The 21,355-nt window shown below is 46.6% G+C and overlaps 1 protein-coding gene and 1 long non-coding RNA gene across 15 annotated transcripts in view; one reads left to right on the forward strand and one right to left on the reverse strand.

Annotated features, from left to right (window-relative positions):
• Positions 1-5,269, reverse strand: part of LOC138544921 (uncharacterized) — a 191,407-nt gene extending 186,138 nt beyond the window's left edge. The window contains exon 1 of the long non-coding RNA XR_011290760.1: positions 5,020-5,269. This is a non-coding gene — a long non-coding RNA (uncharacterized lncRNA). The remainder of the gene's footprint in view (positions 1-5,019) is intronic.
• DOCK7 (dedicator of cytokinesis 7) overlaps positions 1-21,355 on the forward strand; it is a 1,498,361-nt gene that overhangs the window by 967,316 nt on the left and 509,690 nt on the right. For all 14 annotated transcript variants that reach the window (XM_069642017.1, XM_069642019.1, XM_069642018.1 and 11 more), the window contains 2 exons: positions 5,210-5,379; positions 18,234-18,388. In XM_069642017.1, the coding sequence (XP_069498118.1) occupies positions 5,210-5,379; positions 18,234-18,388 (325 nt within the window). The remainder of the gene's footprint in view (positions 1-5,209; positions 5,380-18,233; positions 18,389-21,355) is intronic.

Here is a 21,355-nt window from a genome sequence, read left to right on the forward strand (position 1 = left end):
AGAAGTGCACTAAAGCAATTGAAGGTTAGTACAACCCTTGGCCTATCTCTCTTCTTCCTTTCCTGATGAAACTACTGGAAACTCTGGTCTGTTCTTTACTCACTACCTTTCTTGAGGAATCTTTGTTTTTTCACTCCTCACAGTCTGTTTCCGTCCTGGCCGCAGGACAGAGGGTGTCCTAGACTCAGTCATGGACGACCTGACACGGACTCGTGACCAGGGCGGCGTTAGTGCCCTGATTTTGTTGGACCTATCTGCCGCCTTTGATACCATCGATCACAATGTCCTCCTGGGTCGGCTGGCTGGGGCTGGCCTCTCAGAGACCGTTTTGACCTGGTTTTCCTCTTTCGGTGCTGATCGTCACCAAATCCTCTCTCTTCCTCCTTTCTTCTCTACAGCTATGGCCCTCACCTTTGCTGTTCCTCAAGGGTCTGCCATCTCCCTGGTCATATTTAATATCTATGTTAAGCCTCTGACCAGGTTGATAGTCTCCCACGGCTTCCTCTGCTATTCATACACTGATGACAAGCAAATCGTGGTTTGCCTGGATCTTTCCAGCCCAGAGTCAGCTGCCGGATTTCATGCCTGTCTGGAGGCCGTGGGGGAGTGGATGCTTGAGAATTGGCTTAAATGGAACGGTGATAAGACCGAGGTCTTAGTGGTGGCCACCCCTGCAGCTGCTTCTCTCTGGACACCTGCCTTCTGGCCAGCCTCCTTGTGCCCCTTCTCTCAACCAGTCTCCACAGTCAAGGACCTTGGGGTTAAACTCACGTCTACCTAGTCCATGGAGCCACAGGTAAGCTCAGTCTATCAACTGGGCCGCTTTCAGCTTAGGCTCTTGCAATGGGTCACTCATTTCATTCCGGCTCACCTCCTGGCCTCCGTTATTTCGGTATTGGTCAAATCATCGTTGGCCTATTGTGATGCCCTGTATCTTGGCCAGCCTGCATATGTTCTCCATCGCTTGCAAATTCTTCAGAACTCTGCAGCCCGGCTGGCGACCTCTACTCCACGTGGCTGCCATATCTCCCCTGTCCTCCGCAAACTTCATTGGCTACCGGTGACTAAACAGATCCAGTTCAAGGCGCTTTGGTTGGTCCACGGGGCTTCAATGGTCACGGGGCAGAATATCTTAGGAATACATTTCTGCCGTGTATCCCAAGTCGAGCTCTGCAGTCAGTTAATGCCTGTCTGCTGACCATCCCTCCTGTCAGGTATAGCCGTATTGACGCCCGCTCCTTCTCAGTGGCTGCTGCTATTCTTTGGAACTCTCTCCCTCTCTCGTTTAGAGCTATTCCTGCTCAGTGCAAGTTTCATAAAGCTCCAAAAAAGCTTCTCTTTTAGACTTTTTTTCTTTTTCACTGTCCGACAGGGAGTGCCAAGATGCCTCCGGGTGAACGTTGCGCTTTATAAGTAAAATCCAATCCAATCCAACCCAATTAGTTTTAGAAGAGCACCAGCTATTCAAGGTTCGTATAACCTATTGGTATATAAATGTATAACACTATTTCTAATACAGGTGTACACAGTTTAACCAAGGATACTTTTCAGAAGTGTGGAACAAAATTCTAAGTTGAGTAGGAACTCTAGAAGACTTTTAAGAAAATCAATCAGCAGCTCAAGGTAAGTAAGGACCTATATGCTTTTCAGAGGGCCAGTATGCAACTCTAGGACAAGTAATAACTGTGACTGTTTTAGATATGCACTAAGCAGATCAGGGGAAGCAAATCCCAATGGTACACTTTAAGAAGAGCAGTATCCTATTCAGGGTATGTAAACCGTGTTGGTAAGCTTTTACACTCATTCACTTTCTGAATAATAAAACAATACCAAGCAAATTATGAAGAGTGAAACACCATTTAAAGGTTTGTAAAACAACATATATACTTTTTAGAGGGGCAGTATGCAACTCAAAGTTAAGTAATAACTTTAAGGACACGTTGTAACTTATTCTGTTCAGGAATCAAAGTTACACACTAACACTTTTACAAGTAAGTACTTTGAACAATTGTTATAATTTCCAGACAGAAGCCTTGTCTTTTAAAGTCCCTCCCTATTCTAGGGCATGGGTTATCTCAGAGGCAGAAGAGGGACCCTAGTGGTCTAGGAGCCAGCTGTACGCAGGTCAGGATAGGGTTCAGATGGTGAAAAGTCAGAGTTCCAGAGGATATCTTGTTGAACAAGTAAGTATCAGCTTCAGAGTTAGTGAAAAGTGTTCAGGGACGTCACAGGAGGCTCCCTATAGGTGTTCCAGCATACGCCCGGGTGAACAGTATGTGCAAGCTCCTATACAAACGAATCACCCACACATCCACACAGGATCGACACAAGACTTAAGGTACGTATTACTCAAGCCAACACAGTACCTCAGAAAAGAAGAAGAGCTTGGAGATGGTAGTCATCCCGAGGTTGCAGCACAGGACCTGGTCCCTGGATTCTTGGTCTGGAGACTGACGAAACAGACACTGGATGGGAACTAGCAACAGCAGTCACCAGGAGAGGCTTCCAACAAAAGGTTCCTCAAGGCTTCTAACGGCTGGGTGGATTTGGTGGCCTTTTTCAGGTACCTGATGAAGAACGAATATCGCTGGTCAGATTCTCTTCACTCTGTCGCACGCATAGTGAGGGGACTTCGGGGATTCTAATTGTCTCTGGAGGTCCAGCAGGAGACCACCAATGTTTCGAGTGTATCAGACTTTGGAAGACAGTACATCGCACACTGGCTCAAGGTCCCCTGATATTGGCGGTTTACAGCCCAGCAAGGTCGCAGCATGTTGAGGGATGGCTCTAAATGCAGGTCTTCTTAAGACCAGTGAGTCTCACCAGCCTCTGGATAGGACTCTTCTTTGGGACCTGGAGCTCGCTTGGAAGGAAAGGTTAAAACGGGCTCTGGTTACACAGTAGGCTCTCTGGTCACTGGAATAAGTTGTCTTTTCTTCATCTTCCTCTTCGTATTATGTTCATTGTTTATGTTTGTTGTGTTTATTTAGAGCTTTACGCCAAAGCGCTTTAGGTTCCAGTGGTCGACTTGTCAGCAGCTAATCAGACTATCAGGAACCCAAGTACATACGTCTGCAAACTCTCCCTGCAGTTTACAGAATGGGGCGGCTGGCTGTCCAATCAGGACAGCCTCCTCCCCGATAGGAACTGGTTCCTTCCAGGCAGACTGGAAGACAAAGGACTGAGGAGTTTTGGGCTCCTCCCTCGCTCCTGCCTTCACAGACACTCTTGAACCTCGGCGGGAAACAAAAAGGGTTCCTACCGAAGACAAAACATCTACCAGGAACCTGCCACCCACCCACATAGGACGGCAGAGGAAAACCAAAGAAACAACAAGCATACTTAAAAATGGCACAAAAGAAGCCACCATTCTAGCAGAATGGTTACCCTTCTGTGCATTGTTGCGTCTGATTTGACAGCCGTCGAGTAATATTGACCAAAAGTCACTAAGGTGGAATCACTGCCACCAGCCATTAAAATTAGCTTTCTATTGCAATAAAAAATGTTATCAGGTCAGTGAGAAAGGGGATACAGTGTATCTCTCCAGCACGCCAGATAAGATGTGGTGTGCTGGTCTAACATATCCAATGTAAAGTGGATGCAAATTCTTTTTTACTCTTGGGAACATTAGTCCACCCAAGATATCATGAGAAATTAAAAAGGGAAGCCCAATGGCAACCCAGCAATACTACACATACGATGCTGTGTGCTGCCATAGTAAAATACACAAATTCCAAAATTTAAAGGGAACTGTAAATCCATACACACACAATGGAGAGACTTTTAAAGGTCCCCTATAAAAACAGTAAAAGACTAGGTGAGAGGGGGAAAAAGATTCCCAGTCACCTAGGAACAAGAACAAATAATCACCAAGTGCAGCAAAACGTTCTGGGGTTGACACAGGTCAGGATGATTATTCACAAATTTGAAAATCTTACCTAACAGGCACCACACACCAAACTCACAAGTGGTTCCTGTTTATTCCCACGAGCTAATTGCATACTTTGGGGGTGCCTGCTTTGCAGAAAAACGGTGGCGCAGGTCCGGTGGCATCATGTTGATTAGCCCAGGTGAATACAGGGGACTGGGGGTTGGTTGCGGGGGCATGACTGGGTTTGCAGGGTGTGCTGGACCTGTTTTGGAGCAGAATGAAAAATGGTTGATAAACAGAATTATTGACATGGGCCCTTAGAAAGGGGAGATCTTGTTTGAAGTTTTCACTTGACTTGTCACGTCTATAAACAAGTCTCAGGAGGTAGAAAAGGAGTGCAGGGAAGGTATGAAAAGTAAAAAAAAAATAGTCCTGAGGCAAGGCCTGACATTTTTGGGGGGAGGGGGCGTCAGGGGCAGTGCATTCATTAGCTGTGGATAATTGAGGCAAGGAACCTTCAAAGTCAGTCTGTGCTAGTTAGAAATGTAGTGTCTTTGTTAGTAGCAGGCGTCTTCGTGAGTAGAAGTATATAAAAAGGGGTTACCTGCACTAGAATTCCTGGTCCTTCAGGTAAATGAACAGAAGAGATAATGGGTGGACCAATGAATGAAGGATGACAAGTCCTACTTAGGACTTGTCATCCTTCATTCACTGGTCCACTCCATTATCTATTGTGTTCGTGGGTAGGTCAGTGCAAGGAGCAGTGGTAGTTTCTTGGGCAGCTGTAGATTCGGCAATATAGAGAGGCCTAGGAAAACGGAGAGGGTTGGTGTTGCGTGTTGGTGAAGCAATGAAATGCACCTAGCATATAAAAACCGCAGAGGGATGCTACCTAAACTAAGGACAAGGGGCATTTATTTCGTAAGATCAATGAGTGAAAATAAATCTCCGCTAACCTACATAGAACTCCACCTGGCCGCTACTAGTCTGAATATTTGTAATTACTTCCGGTTAAATCATAGGCAACCTTTATCATAACATCCGTCTTTTTAAACAAAATACATTTTTGTAAAATATGATTATTTTGCGGAGACTCTTAATAAATGTTAGAATTGAAAATGACCGTAAGAATGAATGTTTAATTTCACCTTTAACTTTGCGTGAAACGCCTGCTGTATGGAAGAATGCAAGCCCGTGCTGGTGTGCCACACTGCTAGAAACCTTGCGTGGGACGCTGTCGTGTTCTGAAGGGAACAAGTCCCCTTTCTTCCTGCTCGGTGAGACACCTCTGTTTACCTTGCCGCTGATAACTAATCTCTGTCCCAACTTTGTTCACAGTTTGTTTGGATTGCATAAGAAGGTCATCAATATGGTACACAACTTGCTGTCCAGTCACGACTCTGATCCGCGCTACTGTGACCCGGAGGTGAAGGCCCGCGTGGCCTTGCTCTACCTGCCTCTGATTGGCATCGTCATGGAGACCGTGCCGCAGCTCTATGATTTCACAGGTGCGTTCACATCAAGAGGCTTCAGCGGGAGAGGAGGGATTGGTAATTCATGTCGGGAAGAGGGAGATAACGGGATGGGAAGCGATATAGGTTATCTTCCACTCTAGAAGTGCATGCTGGGTTTGTCTCTCAGCAAAGTCGGCAAAATCTGCTTCTTTCCGCATTGACCACATCCCAATCCCAGAGTTCGTTTCATCATGTTGGTGAAAGGGGCTTGAGGTGGAATGTTAGAACATTGCGCACATATTTAAACAGTGGCGTCGCCAGGAATCAAATTTAAGAGGGGCACAGAAGGGGCCAAAGACAAAAGGGGGGGAAGGGGGTGAGGGAGGGTGCCTATGAAAGGTAATGTGTGATGTCAGGAACACTCCAGTGGAGAGGCTTTTGTGCACACCAACTACCCACACCCCATTCAGTGACTAATGGCCCATCATTAGCACTTTCGTGCACTATATTCTGATGGGAGGGGCTGTACGCTGCTCTGCACACTATGGAGGTCACTGTGCAGAATCAGGGCAAGAACACCTGAGAAGTGGCTCGTGCTCGTACCGACGCCAGAATGCATACCAAGATCACTACTGGCTTTGAGACAAAAGGAGACTATTTGCCGTGTGATATGCACACATTTGCCTTAGTGAGTGTCACAAATAACACCACATACAGAGAACATGGTCACTGCTAGGCTTAGGTAGGGAGGGCTCAAGGGGACCCCAAGGGCTTTGGAGGGGGGCACGCCCCCCCAGATCCCGCCCTAGCGACGCCACTGTATGCAAAGCATAAAACGTTTGCAATTATAGATACATTTTGTGGCTGAAAAGTGTGTAATTCTTTAGAAATGCTATTTTGTCATACATGCTTTAATGAAAAGGTATAGGTAGTTTGTGCACTTTTTTTCAATGTACATAAGCATTATTGTTGATTTGGAAATGTGTCTGCTGCAGTGCGCAGAAGGCCTATTGGCGCCCCAATGGGGACGAGAAGAGTGAAGGCGTGGTCAGTGAGGGATGCTCAGACACGAGTGGGGGAGGGGCTAGGCCGTTCATAGTTTTTTGAGCATTCGTCCAGAATGGGGAGAGGGTAACGGCAGGGCCGTCGCAAGGAATTTTGCCACACTAGGCAAACTGTCAGAATGGTGCGCCCCCACTCCAGATCCTAAACGTTCTCAACCAACTTACGATTGCCGCAAACCCATTACCTCCACCTAACACATTGCTCACGTCTTCTACTGTGGATGGATCCCATTGCGCTTTCCTCACCCTCACGTCCATTCACAGTGTTAGGTTTCAGAAGTCACATTAAAGCCTCCGTGTTTCATAAATACAGGATTATTAATCAAGTCAATGACACTATAGCAACAACAAATGTAATACTACTGAAGCATTTGTATCTAATCCTTTCTGTAAGTTATATATAGGCAATACAGACAGTAGGAAAATGCTTTTAGTAATACATACTCGACACCTGCAAGCACATGAGCAGCACTACCTGGTACAAAATACTAAACGTGTCCCAATATTTACTTAATATGATATGTATAAATTGAACAATACTTTGCAATATGTCTCTTATTTTTAAAACACCTAAAATAGTGAAAAACAGTGAGTGATTCTCCAAAAACCCAAGAAACACTGGAGCAGAAGTGGTGGGCCAGCTGTTGACAAACCATGAAACATGTGTCTGGGTCACAAAAGCCATCATGTATGATATATGATGGCTTTGGTGACACACACATATAAATTAAACATATATCTAGGAATGCAAGTGACTTTGGACTTCTTTGCACATTCCAATGAGACTATTCTGGTGAAGCTTCAGTGTCAAAAGCAGAAAACTCAGCCTGTTACGATATGATATGGTATGGCATTTATAACGCACCTATACACAAGTGTTTCAAGGCGCATTATCTCTGAAAGCACCCACTTAAGGACTGCTGTGAGAATGAGTGGTCCCATGTCCCCTCTCTACCCTTCCAATCACTCCCCTGGCATGTAAGATCTAACCCCACATCACAATTTCGATTGCCTAAAAATGTACGCACATGAATGCAAGTGCTAACAGTGAAATGCTTGAGGTTAGTAATTGCCGGGCCTTCCCTTAGTTAACAGGGAAGCCCAGGCGCAGTTTAATGTCTGTTTTCTGTTCTGTCTTGTCACGACTCTGTAGGTCAGCCAGCTCGAGGAGTCTATTTTCTCTTGGTTTATACTCGTCAGACACCCACCCACCCATGCTTTGCACAAAGACCAGACTGCATATTAACGCATCGGGAATGCATGTGAAAATTGAGCTCCAATTTGCAACTATAGTCTCTGCTAGAGTCACTCATCCAACAACAAATCGGGGCCACAAACAAGCTCTGTAAAAATGTTGCAGATCGAAATGTGCAAGGGTTGTTCATCCAGGGCCAGGCAGACATCTGTCGATAGACCGGGACATTTCAGAAATGCTATCATCCTGAAAGACTTATGTACGAAAGGGCACTGTGGCACGGTAGGGACACACAGCCTGTTATGAGGCCATCTTACTCACAAGAACGTGGGGGAAGGGCTTATGTTGGTCCCCAAAGGGCTATTGGCGGTGCCAGGCCATACTGCAGTGCATGCAAGGCCACCTTGTTCTACATGCAGAACAATCCTCATTAGGTGGTCATGGGGCATTGCTGAGCCCAGTTATGTATATATTTGCTCTGTAGTTTTCATTGCACCTCCTTTATGTTCTTGCTAAAGATTATGACACATTTCAAGAGAACGCGGGCAGCGCGGCTAAACCTATATTTCATTGCATAATCTAATCATGTCCGCTCCGGGTGGCCCAGTTTTCACTGCTCACCTGAATCAATCTGCTTTCTTCACATTGTGAGCCAGACGAGACCGGCGTCTCTCCATCCGCATCTCTGACTAATGCGTCCGACGACCGACGCACAGTAGGCAGGGCAAGAGGGGCACGTGCAGTGCTTGCTCCGTAGCGTGCAGTTGCCAGCAATCGCTCCCAGCCATGCTCCGCGGCCTCACCCACACCCATATTTCCACGGCCACGCCCATGATGCCACACGTGAGCAGCATGATGCAGCCCTGACTCCCAAACTTCGCCGCGCTGCCTGGTCTCTCTGCTGCTGGTTCCATCCGGCCGCATGCAACAAACAGTATACACAGCCACGGGACAGGGTTGGTGCTATCACAGGCAAGGCAAGGCAGTCAGCATTTTGCTGCTCTAACATTTTGCACATATAGGCAAGCGTCTAACCTTGCCTAGTGATAGCACTAGCCCTGGGTAACGGGAGAGGAGCAAAAGAGGTTATCATAGCAAGTGCAGTACTGAGCAGCAGGGGCACCAACGTCATGTTTCCCTGGGGGGTGCCGGCGCCCGTAAAAAAAAAGAAATGTCCCATTTAAAGTATAGGGACTTCTACGCAGCTGTCCTTTCCAGGGCGGGTGGGGGGGGGGGGTGCCCCTGCTGAGCAGACAGTGCAAAACACAACTTAACAATCAGTGCCCGAGGCCACTGGAAGCAGTCAGCCTAGGAGTAGGGGGCTGGTAAACAGGCTGAATTTGATTCCATGGAGAAATTGTCGAATTCTGGACAGAATCCAAGCACTTTATCCTATAGTGCGAAATAAGCCAATTCGTTGGCTGTGGTCAAATTTGTCAGAATTGATGGGTGCCAAAAGCAGAACATGCAAAAAAAATTAATTTAGCAAAATAAATTACAAATCAAGAAAAACATCTGCTTTTCCTGCAAAGTGAAAATGGAAGTGTGTTTCGCCAATTTTGAACACCCTAATTCAGGAGTAAGGGGAAACACAAGTCTAGCATCATGGTGAATAAAACTGGATGAAGGATGGGCAAGGCAAAATGCTACCTTAATCTCATTTCCTGAGCATTCTTTTTTATTTGGTTAACCAAAGTGCTGCCTAATATGGAGGTGTAAACGGGACACAATGAATGCATTAATCACTTCAGAAATACACATGATTGCTAAACTATGATCAAATTTTTTCCCCCATCCACAATCGTCACTCCCACTTGTGGTGACGTCGTCCCTGAGAAACAGTAGAATACTTGGAATTTTGAATATTTCTCCATTGTTGGGTGACTCCTTAACTGCCACGATACCGCATAAGAGGAGACAGAGGGGAAGTATTGATTGTTAGAATGAGGTTGTGTGTTGAGAAAGACTACATCAGCGGCCCTGTAAGGATTCTACATTGTAACATTGAATTTGATAGTCTACAATTTGGTCAACTCAATTTGGTCGACCTTTATATTTTTGTATATTAGTTGGGTCCCCCATTCCCCTCCTTCCTACCCCATGCTGCTTCCCACTCCCTCGACCCTGCCCACTCCCCTAACCATGCACCTATATGTGTGTATTGGTTCGACATGACCAATTTGAGTTGACCAAATTGTTGACTGTCAAATAATAGTCTGTGAATAACAGCATACAAAGCAAGTTGTCCACAGCAATGCCAAGATACAGATTGTGCAAAAGGCAGAGAAAGAGATGCAAAATGCTTGACGGTGTCTGAGATTGAAGTGTTGAACAGTAATAAATAGAGAGACAACTCTATCCAGTGTGTTGCCTAGACCCAGAGGTGCAAGTGGGCAGTCGGGGAGAGCGAGATATGTGCCCAGTAAAGATTCCAGTCATTGTGCCTGTGCTGAGAGGAGAGAAGTTGAGCCAGATGAAGTGGAAAGGAGGAGGACTCGGAAACTGGTAATTTGCAGCTACAAGAACAGGTACTGAGGTGCTCCACATTCAGAAGCGTAAATTATGTGGGTGATCCAAGCAAGCAAGTAGCCATTTGTCTGTGATCCAATGCCTAAGATGGATCAGTGATTCCGGCTGCTAGGGGTTGAGCTAGTAAGCAAAACCAGATACTGAGGAATGGCAACCCTATGAGCCATTCCAACAAAGGGCTACTAAGGATCAAGCATTCACATAGAGATGTACTGCATTGTTGGATTCTAAGCCCAAGTTCCCAGTACCTTGGTGGGAAGAGGTTGTTTACCAAGTAAAAGAAATTGGAGACGTTTTGCACTCTGGAATTGAAGTCCATGATTCCAATATCTCTGAAGGTGGGGCTGTCTACAGTGACGAAGCGCATGGAATAATGCTGCATTGTGGGAATTGAAGTCTACATTCCCAGTATTACTGAGGAAGAGTTTGTGAGGAGAATCCTTGAAATAGAGAAACATTGCATTGCCTTTGCTATTTTGCCACCAACAAGGAATCAGAAAAAATGTCAATTGCAAACGCCATGTTTATCCACCACTACAGACTGTATCATATTCTTTTTTTATACATTATAAAACCGTATTTTATTATGTCAGTTTTAGGCTAAAGCCATATTAAGTTACTTCAGATATGATTTTGCAAGCATCATCAGGTGAGAGACTGGAGTTTAATCTATCAGTGTTAATGAGATTGACATTTATAGGCTCCTTCTAGGATATGGTTGCAGAACTAATACCGACCTACATGACCTCCATTCCTATCTTCTCCAATTAGGGAGTGGGAAAAGGCAACTTCTGCTGTGGGTGGTAGTCTTGGGTCTACTAGAACCTCACTTCCTAATTACTTGAATTTGTTCTGGGGCTCTTTAAAGCTTCCGACCAGCTTACTAAACCCCTGTACTCTGCCCAAGTGGTCACCTTGATCATTTCTAAGACAGAACCTCTGTCCACAGCAAGGAATGAGATACTTGTGGTGCAGACACAGGGACCCCTATCCTACGCACAGGTGTATATGGTGCAGATCCACCCTGTGATGATTTTCTGGCTGCCCCACTGGTGCCTGGGTTCTTAGAACAAGGGTATGGAAGTGTTTCAGACTCATGCATCCATCTGGCTTTGCCTTTAGATCATGGCCTTAAAATGAAAATCGCTGGAGATGAGCAAAGCATCCTCGTCCTGCTCTGGGGGATCCTCCCACTGCTACACATATAATAAAGGTCTGTTATAGGGTACTACCTAGCCATGGCAGGGCCACAGAAAAGGTATAATGAGCTTCGCCTAGTGCAGTGTGGAATGTCTTTACATGCCGGGACGCAGAATGTGTAAGACGGGCTATAAGTGGGGTGGCCTTAGGCTAAGATTCGTTCCTCCTTCTCCCTCTAAGTTAGAAATCAGGTTCCCATTTAACATAATTTTCAAGATCTGTTCTGAAAGATTTTGCCCCATCACCTGTGAGCTGCAAGAGGAACAGTCCAAGTGGGTAGGAAGAAAGAAAAGGAGGGATCGTAGCAAGAAGAGGAATTGCAGAAAGAGTAGTATCTGCTACAACGTTGGTGGTGCGCATGAAGACAAAACAGTAGCCCGGAATCCCGAACTACAGATGAATTTGTGAAACACATCTGGTGTACAGGAACAGAAACACCTGCAAGTTCTTGCAAAGACAGTCTTCCACCTTTTCTAGATGGGGACATAGAGTTGAAGTCCACAGGTCTCTATCCTCCAATCCGCGGACTACTGGTGGAAGTCAGGCAATAGTCCACCAGCAGAAGTTAGGCATCTGTTGAGCCACTGGGGTTGCCAAATTCCTCATCCCTGGAGAGGAAAGCACTTCCACTGAGGATAGACAGTCTTCATCCTCTAAACTGCAGCCTCTGGGGAAACTCCTGAGACCAAGCTATGTCCTTCTCCATTCTGCAAATAGGGGGCTGCTCGCCACGAGCACCTGGGACATTGTAACACATGCCTTTGGATCACCTATTTACATGTGCGCCGGCCGGTTACCAGACATTTCATCGAAAAAAATTGGTCGACTGGACAAATGGTCGAACCAATTTGGTCGAATTTCTTTTATTTTTATTTTGACCCCTTTTTTTTGGGGGGGGGAGTCCCCCAACCCTCTTTTTTTGCTAAAAAACCCTTTTTTCCCTAAACTACAACCTAAAAAATATATTTATAAATAAAAAAAAATTCGACCATTTGGTTTTTGACGAAATTACGTCGACCAAATGGCCTGTCAACAAATTTTTTTCGATGAAATGTCCGGACACCGCGCCGGCCACAGCTTATACAGTGGTAGTGCCATTTGTGAAAATAAACTCTACTTCCTCCTGTCCTGACTCTGCTACACAGGCGGTACAAAGGATGACACCTACAGAAAGAAGATGCTTACCACTAGTGCGTTCGTTATTAGGGTGGTAAGCAGTGCCACATTGCTGGGGTAGTACGATGGGTGCCTCTTTTGGACATTTGGCTTGATTGCAGATTAACTGCTGCTGATGTTACCACAAAGCGTTTGACTTCAAATGTAATCAAGATTCCTCCAGACTTGCCAGATTTTACAGTCAGGGACGTGACACAAAGACTAGTGCTGAGAAGCACTTCCTGATTTATTCTTTCCGTTTTAAAGCCATATGTTCATATAGCATTCCTCTCTGAGTGTTTTTTTTCTGGGCAAACCTTACTTAGGTCATGTCACAGGAAAAAGCAATCCGGAATTTCTCTCCTTCTCCCTGTTCCAGCACCTTATTGAATATGCTTTTCTAATATCAATTTTCATTTTATTTTATTTAATTGTTCATTTATAACACGCTTAATACCAGCATTGTGGTGTCTAAGCGTGGGATCAGGATTTGAACCTCTGGGGCGCTGCGTTGTTTTGCTTCCTAGACAAACGTACTGCCCCTCGGCTATCCCTCCTCAACAGATAATCATTAAAATCAAAAATACAAAGATAGAGTAAAACGTATATCAGCTTTTTCATCTATAAAAACAAGATAAATAGTATATATTTCTCTAGATTTGAGCAGAGACTTGTTGTCTGTGATAGACTTCTCCCTGTTTTTTTCATGACAAAATAATTCAACTTCTTTATACATTTATTCAGTTTAAATTCATTGGGCCTCATTACGAGTTCGCCGGTCCGGAATCCGTTGTTTCCATGACGACGGTGACACCGTTTCCGCGACTGCAAGCATGCGGTATCAACAGCCGATTACAGCTTGTCGGTCGTGCTCACCACACCATTGCGGAAATGGTATCACCGCCGGCACGGAAACACCCACGGACATGGATGCAACAGGAAGCACAGAAGTGGAATATCCATATCCGCCTCCGCCGTCACAGATACGGAAATACCAGTTCCGGAAACACTGTGATCGCAACAACCGGAAAGAGAGCGGCGGCCATTACTTAAACCACAATCCACTGCCATCCTCTGAGACCACAGGGCACATCACCTCTGGGAACAGCCAAAATCCACCACTACGATGGCATCTCGCATCCCGGCCACCAGACCGCGGAAGCCACGCTTCAGCGAGCCAGAGCCGACGGTGCTCATTGAGCACATTGTGGAACATGCCCCCATGCTCTTCAGCGCGGACCAAAGGCACAGCACCCAGCAGCCATGGAAGGAGGTCTGGCCGGAAGCAGCACGGAAGTGAACCGCTGTCGGGGTGACCATGCGCATGGTAAAAGATTGCCACAAAAGGTGGGACGATCTACAGCTGCGAGTGCGCAACCTGATTGCAGCACACCGCCAGCACAGCACTGGCACAGGTGGAGGGCCAGCATCGCCATTGAAGCTAAGTCATGGGAGGAGAGGTGTAGCAGTGTCCTGCACCTCAAAGGTATACAGGTCGTAGGCGAGGCAGAGGCCAGAGTCAGCCCAACTGGCGATGCTGGTAAGTACACAGAGATGAAACCCATGAGTGTGAATGCCCCCCCAGCCAGGGCAGGCGTGACCCAATGCATTCACCAATGACCCATTCCCCCCCCCCCAGCCAGGGCAGGAGTACCCGACGCATCCACCAATGACGCATTCCCCATGACCCCAGCCAGGGCAGGAGTGACCTGACGCATCCACCAATGACCCATTCCTCCCCCCAGCCAGGGCAGGAGTGGACCAACGCATCCACCAATGACCTAGACCACAACCAACACGCACATGAGACATGCTCCCTGCACATGCAGACAGCGTGTGACTGAGTACAAGCTGAGACACACACACCTGAGTGCATCAACCGTCAAATGTGTGTACATGCAAGTGGACAGAGATTGTGTAGTGCGTTGCATGTGATGGGCCCATTCACATCACACCACACAACCAACAGCATGACCTCTATTCCCGCACAGGCACGTCAACCGACAGTGAAACATCGCAACAGGCTACGCCACGTCCTCCTGCACGTGCCCGACGTCGCCGTCCGGCACAGGATGCCACTGCCAGCACCTCTGGTACACAGCCACCGGCACCACCAACATTGGGCACGGATGCCCCCATCCCCACAGAGACCCCAGTGCTGCCTGTTGCCACAGAAACAACACCTGATTCCACGTTGGCTGCAGAAAGCAGTGCCCGTCCTGTTGCCACGGAGGAGGAGGAGGAATCAAGCGGCAACAGTGCACCGGTTGTACTATTGGACGATGCATAACAGGAGCAGGATGGCGTGGGCATCATCAGTCCCCTACCTAACCTGGTGTTCAGCCCCTCAGGACTCCACAGCCCATTGCGTTGACCGACACCTTCGATGGCCGAAATGTGCGCCCGCCTCCAGCGCATAGAGGAACACCAGGCCAGCCTCACACAGCTGGTTGAAAAACAATTGGAGGAGGCTAGGCAGCAGCGCGAAGAAGCAAGGCTGCAGCGCGAGGATGCAAGGCTGCAGAGGGAGAGTATTGTCACCTCTGTGCGACGGCTGTGGAGGGCAATAGGCCGATTTGCCACTACAAACGTGACCCTGTCACGGCATGTGAGGGAGTGAAATAACATCATGTCCTCCATTGCGCAGTCAATGTTGGTGGCGCAGCAGGCATATTTTGGCAATGTGCCAGCTGTTACATCACCAGTTTTGTCCACGAGCACCACCCCCATGAGCTCTGTTGTGAGTAGCCCGTAGAGGCGCTCAAGCCGACTGGCTGGACCCTCTGGGAAAGACACATCCGCACATAAGCATGGCCGCAAATAGTGGGATGATCATCTGACTGTCGTCCGCACATTTGGTATGGGTTGTCTGTATGGGGGTGGGTACATTGGGGATTGGTGGGGGAGGTCCATAAAGCGGTTAGTTAGCTTGGGGACTTGTTGGGGGTGGGTACGTTGGGGAGGTGCGAGAGGTCCGTAATGGGGTTAGTTGCTTGGTGCCTGGTTAGGGATGGGTACATTGGGGAGGTGGGTGGGCACTGGTGTACATCTTTCCCTTCCAATTCCCCTTCATCCCTGTATAGTTGAGAATAAAGTACTGTTGAAAATGATGTGACGAGTGGACATCCTTGATTTAATGTGCATTCAATCCATTTAATGTCGTACAACATAAGATATTGCCATAATGTGCATGGAGTCTCTCAGAAAAAATTGAGAATGAGTGCTGCCCGTGCATGTTGTCCGTCCTGGGCACCCCTGCCAGGGAGTGCACCCATCCCCATCGTCATCATCATCATCTTCCTCTGTGTCTGGGGGCAGAGGAACGTTCCTGCACATGCACATATTGTGCAACATGGCACATACAAGCACTTATTTTACCCTTCTTTATTGGGCTGTACAGCAATGATCCACCAGATCGGCTCAAGCAGCAGAACCTGGCCTTGAGTAATCCAAATGTTCTCTCTATCATGCCACGTGTGCGAATGTGTGCCCTGTTGTAGGCCTCCTCATGCCTGTTCCTTGTCCTTCGAATGGGCGTCAACAGCCATGGTGTGAGTGCATATTCTGCATCACCTACATGGGATTTGAAGCAAGGGTACATGTTAGTGTTTGTGGTTTCCATGTCTGAATCAGATGCAGTACAATCATGTTTGGTTCGTGCATTGGTCATATGGGGCATCCTATGATCAGACTTGTAGGACAATACCATTTCAGGGCCATTGCTGGTGACATTGGTGCTTTGATATTGGGCAACGACTCAATGCACACAGGTAGATGCCCATGGGTTCATGTGTGGTTGGTGAGTATGGCATTGTGCAGTGATGTCCACAAGTGGAGCAGTCAGTCAATGGTCACTGTGAATTTGTGGTTAATGCACAATGATGGATAGGCACACATCATGTGCAATGTGGGAGCACAGGAGCATTGGGCAGGTGTGGGACTCTCTTCCTCATGTCGGCCTTGTTTGTGCTGCAACAACATGTCACGGTGTGCATCTCTATTGGCAGGGTGGGTATGTGCACACTGTTGCAATTTGGTATGTATAGCAATACGATGTGTGGTGTGTAGTGAGTGTCCATGCCATTGGCCAGGGGTCATGCATTGGCAGTAGTACCATCCCAAATGCCCAGGACATTGCATTAGCCACCCCCCTTGCACAGGGGTCATGCATTGGCAGTTGTACTTACCTAATAGCCATGTGCTTTATCCTGCATAGCGTTCCATGTAGCGTGGCAATGTCTAATTCCTTGGATCATCGAGTCATGTGTTGACCCCGGAAAACAGGCACAGCAATGGGTTATCACTTGTCCAGCGTCACATACCATCCGGATGTTCATTGAGTGGTACTGTTTCCTATTGCGGTACACCGCTCCACTGCACGTGGGACCGTCAGCTCTATGTGGGTGCAGCCTAATGCACCAATGCAATTTGGCATGCCAGCAATGGCATGGAAGGCCAACTTGGTGGCAGTGACCTGGCCAGGGGTACGGGGGAGGGCGATGTGTTCTGACGCATGGCGCAGCAGAGCATCCAGTACCTGGTCAAGTATTCTGGAGAGACAGGGTTGTGACAGCCCGTGCAGCTCACCGACAGTGTGCTGATATGTTCCAGTTCCAAGGAAATGCAGTACTGAGACCACCTTCAGCAGGGGGACGGGGGGGAGGCAGTTTGGATGCTGATGCGGCTGCTGATGACCTCCTCGATCATGGTGAGGATGGACATGATTGTTGGACAGTCAAGCCGGTATATTGTGTTTATCTGCCCTGGGGTCAGGTTCCAGGGTGAGGCCCCGATGCAGGGTCGTGCCGGCTGCACATTTGGGTTTGGTACGGGTACAGGGTTTGCAATTTGACACCTACGCCTCCTCCTCCTCTGCCCCACTGCTGCCACAATGTGCAGTACCGCCTGTAGGTTCAATAGCCCAAATGCTGCTACAGCAGCTGCTTGCATGGTTGTGTTTGGAGGTGGCCTGGGTGTAGGTGTGGCCCTTGTGTAGGCTCCCAGTTGCCTGCAGGGTGCAGCTGGGCTCATTTTGTGCACCTGTGGCCTGATTCAGCTCACTTGCCACTGTTTAACGCCATCTCTGCGGTGCCAGCGGTACCGCCACAATGTTCACGGTGTTTCCGCCATTTTTTTGGCAGTTTTTCCGTGTCCGTGCTACTCGTAATGCGCACGGTGTTACGCATTGCCGGTAACTGGTGGTGCGTCGATGTATCGACGGACTGTTTCCGCCGACGCAGATTCCAGGTGCGTTGTCACCGCGGGAGTGGCTCCGAGGTGATGGTGTTTTCGGGATCGCAGGTCTGAATTGGCCGGTCCGGTAAACAGTGCCGGTACGGTTTTACCGGCACTGTTGATTCCGGACCGGCAAAACTCATAATGAGGCCCATTGTAATAAGATGTCCTGCGCCATTACTACCAGTGGAGAGATTCCCATATTTATGAATTTGAAGAAGGGATCCAGGATGGAGAACTTGTAACAAGTTAAGTAACATTTACTTTCCTACCCAGAATCAAAGTTGGGCTGGTCAGTTTTCTTTTTGGGAGGAACCATGAAGGAGGGCAGTAGAGATACCATAAAACACGACATAGGCACCATTCTCAGGAGTGTGTAGCAATTACAGTACTTCTCTAATCACTTTGTTCTGGGTTTCTGCAGCAACAAGGCTGTGCGTTCTTGTACTGTGAAATAAAGGATACTTCTTACCCTGGGAAAAACTGTTCTCAAAGGCATGTGTTTCATTTTTCCATTGATTGGTATCCAGAGACTCAGAATCAGCGTGGAAGGCCAGGCGGTATATCTTCTGAAGATTACGAAAGCGACGGGGGAAGCATGATAAGCCAAACTGTTGCCATGGCCATTGCTGGGACCTCTGTCCCGCAGCTGACCCGACCAAGCAGCTTCCTACTCAATTCAACGGTAATGTGTTTAAGATGCATTTTACTAGCAACGTTATGTGTCACTTTTAAACAGCATTTGCCGTAGATCCTAGGAGAAACTCTTACAAAAATGTTGATGCCTGTCCATTCTCTATATAGATACAAATGTGAATATTATGCTAACTCAGAAACTGTCAGTGTAGTTAAGATACAAATGTGAATATTATGCTAACTCAGAAACTGTCAGTGTAGTTAAGGTTACGTGAAACTTTATATAAGAAAATGAAGAAAACATTTCTTCTGGAACTTTTGCCATCATCCATGAAAGTTCACTGACTTTGTCAAGCAAGTGCTGGAGTCTCATCCGAACCCTCATGTTTAATTTGGTGATGCTTCAAGCCAAGCTCGACATCTTTTCTTTTTTTGGAAACATGTAATATTTTTTCTATCCATCCAAGTGCAGTAGGTTTGGAATGACACCAGTATGCACCAATGGAACAAAAGACCAGTGTGTGCAATGAACGGACAAAAGCACCACAGTTCCAAAGCGACACCAATATGTGCCAACAGTGCAAAGTGTGAAATGAAGGGATAAAAACACAAACATATGACTACATTCTGTGGATTAAACAGAACCAAATACCATACAGTGGAATAAATGGATGATTAGACCATACACACACCACATATGGCCTGAATGCAGAGTTATGCCCATCCAGACATCATCACTGACAAAAAACTATTCAAGCAAATGTATGCACACACCATGTGCAATGAATACTAGAGACAACAGTATGCAGTAAAAACAAGCGCATCATGTATATATGGAGACACACTCCATGCAAATATACAGGGAGCACAACAGCCACAGACAATACTTCCGAACAAAGCAAACCTATAAAATGTGCAGAATGTTTATGTGAAGACATTACATTTTACATCTGGAAGGTAAAACGCGCACAATACTTTTGTTTTGCTTGATAATTCTGTGTAGGCTAAGGAAACACGCATTTTCCTGATTCAGAGGTTCAGGCACATCTCAGGCTATATGATAAATTTCAATAAAGTTGGAAGTTTCTTAAGGTGGCTAAACAATGTGTTCAAATGCCTGCAGATTAAAATAACCCAGGATGTGATATCAATTCTGTCTGTTAACGTAAGCACAACTTTATTGAAAGTTAATAGGATCTGGAATGCAGGCAAAGGCTTAATTTGATCCTCTGGTGTAAAAGCATTGCCATCCAAATGAGTCTAGCCCAAAATACTTGATATATTACATGCCCTCCCTTTACCTCTTGAAAAAAGATTTAAGTAAAATTAATAAACTGATAGCTTCCTTTGAGGTGATAGGAAGAGGCCCTGTTTACCCTGAAAGTGTAACATAGATCAGTGGTTTTGTTCCATCATACTGGTATAAGTATTCCTAGGCTTTTGGTTTAAGGATGAAGATATTAGTAATCCCTACTGGTTACCGATCATGAGAGGCAGCGTAGCACCCTGCCCTCTGGACTCTACTTTGTCAATGGATATGTTATCCAGACAATCCTCACCTTACTAATCATCGTGAATACAATCAAGGCGTGGAGTAGAAGGGCATGAAATCCAATATTTATCTTCATGAAAGGGCATCCATCTGGGTGAACACTGCTCTGAAAAAGAACAACTCCAAGCTATAATAATAGAGTTTGTAAAAGGCCTGAATCCCGAAACTATGGTTCTCCAGCATGCAGTCTGGCATGAATTCACATGCTTATGAATATTCCCCACCGTCAGGCTGGGAATCCTTAGCAAAATGTTGGAATCTATGCTTAACCAGCTAATGCCTTACATGGTACATGAAGACCGGGCAGGGTTCATATTGGGGCGATAAACGGCATCAAACATTCGCCTGATGTATAATGTAAGGCGCGGATGCCGCAGGATGTTGAGAGAGCAGCTGTGTTTTTAGACATGCAGAAAGCATTCGACACAGTGTATTGGCCATTCCTGTTTAGGGTGCTGCACAATTATGGGTTTGGGTGAATTTCGGGAAGTGGGTGAAGATCTTATACACGCAGCCATATGCCAGGGTATGTGTGAATGAGGTACTCTCACCGATATTGACACTGGCAGGAGGCACCAGACAAGGATGCCCGTTGTCACCCCTGCTGTTTGCATTAGTAATAAAACCCCTGGCAGACCTCATGCAGGCTTGTCACCCTTGTGCCGGCATTAACATCGCTGGGCAATTGGAACTCATAACATTATATGCAGATGATATAATGATGTATATACGAGGCCCTGGGAAATACCTGCAGAGGATACTAGCCGTGGTTCATGAGTTTGGGGAATAATCTGGCCTGCGCTTGAACAGCAACAAGTCTGAGGTCTTCCCACTAACGGAAATCACTTTAGAGACAAGGAACATGTTCGGACTGAGATGGGCGCATTCACAAATAAGATACCTCAGCGTCGAGATTACCCGATCACCTGCCCTTGTTAAATCCCTTAATTACGACTCCTTGGTAACCAAGATGTGTACTAAAGAACCAGCTTCCCATCTCATTGATGGAACTGGTTGCATTGTTAAAAATTATTATCCTGCCCATGATTTTTTATTTATTTAGCAATGTTCTTCTATGGCTGGGCAGATCCTTTTTTGCTACAGTGGCAAGAGTGTGCTCTTCATTTGTATGGAAGAGAAAGAAAAGGGTTAGCTGGAGGCTTCACATTACCGTTCGCAGCTGTTAGGGTTATCAGCACCGGACTTCGAGTTGTACTACCTTGCCACCCAGGCATATTATGCAGTGTATTGGGTTGAGCGAGGACCACACATCATTTATTTTTTTTTTAAAGTATTTTATTGGCATTTGCGTACAGGTATACATTTTGATCATGAAATATGATGAGCTTTAGGCATAGTATAATGTCTTTTATCTTTTAATTGTTAACAACTAACAATAAAACAACAATTAACAGAGTCTGTCTTCGGACTAGGTTGTGTTGTATCTCTTCCTCAGTGTAGGTG

This window comes from Ambystoma mexicanum, chromosome 1q, assembly GCF_040938575.1.
Source record: "Ambystoma mexicanum isolate Mex_15411 chromosome 1q, UKY_AmexF1_1, whole genome shotgun sequence".
Lineage (NCBI taxonomy): Eukaryota > Metazoa > Chordata > Amphibia > Caudata > Ambystomatidae > Ambystoma > Ambystoma mexicanum.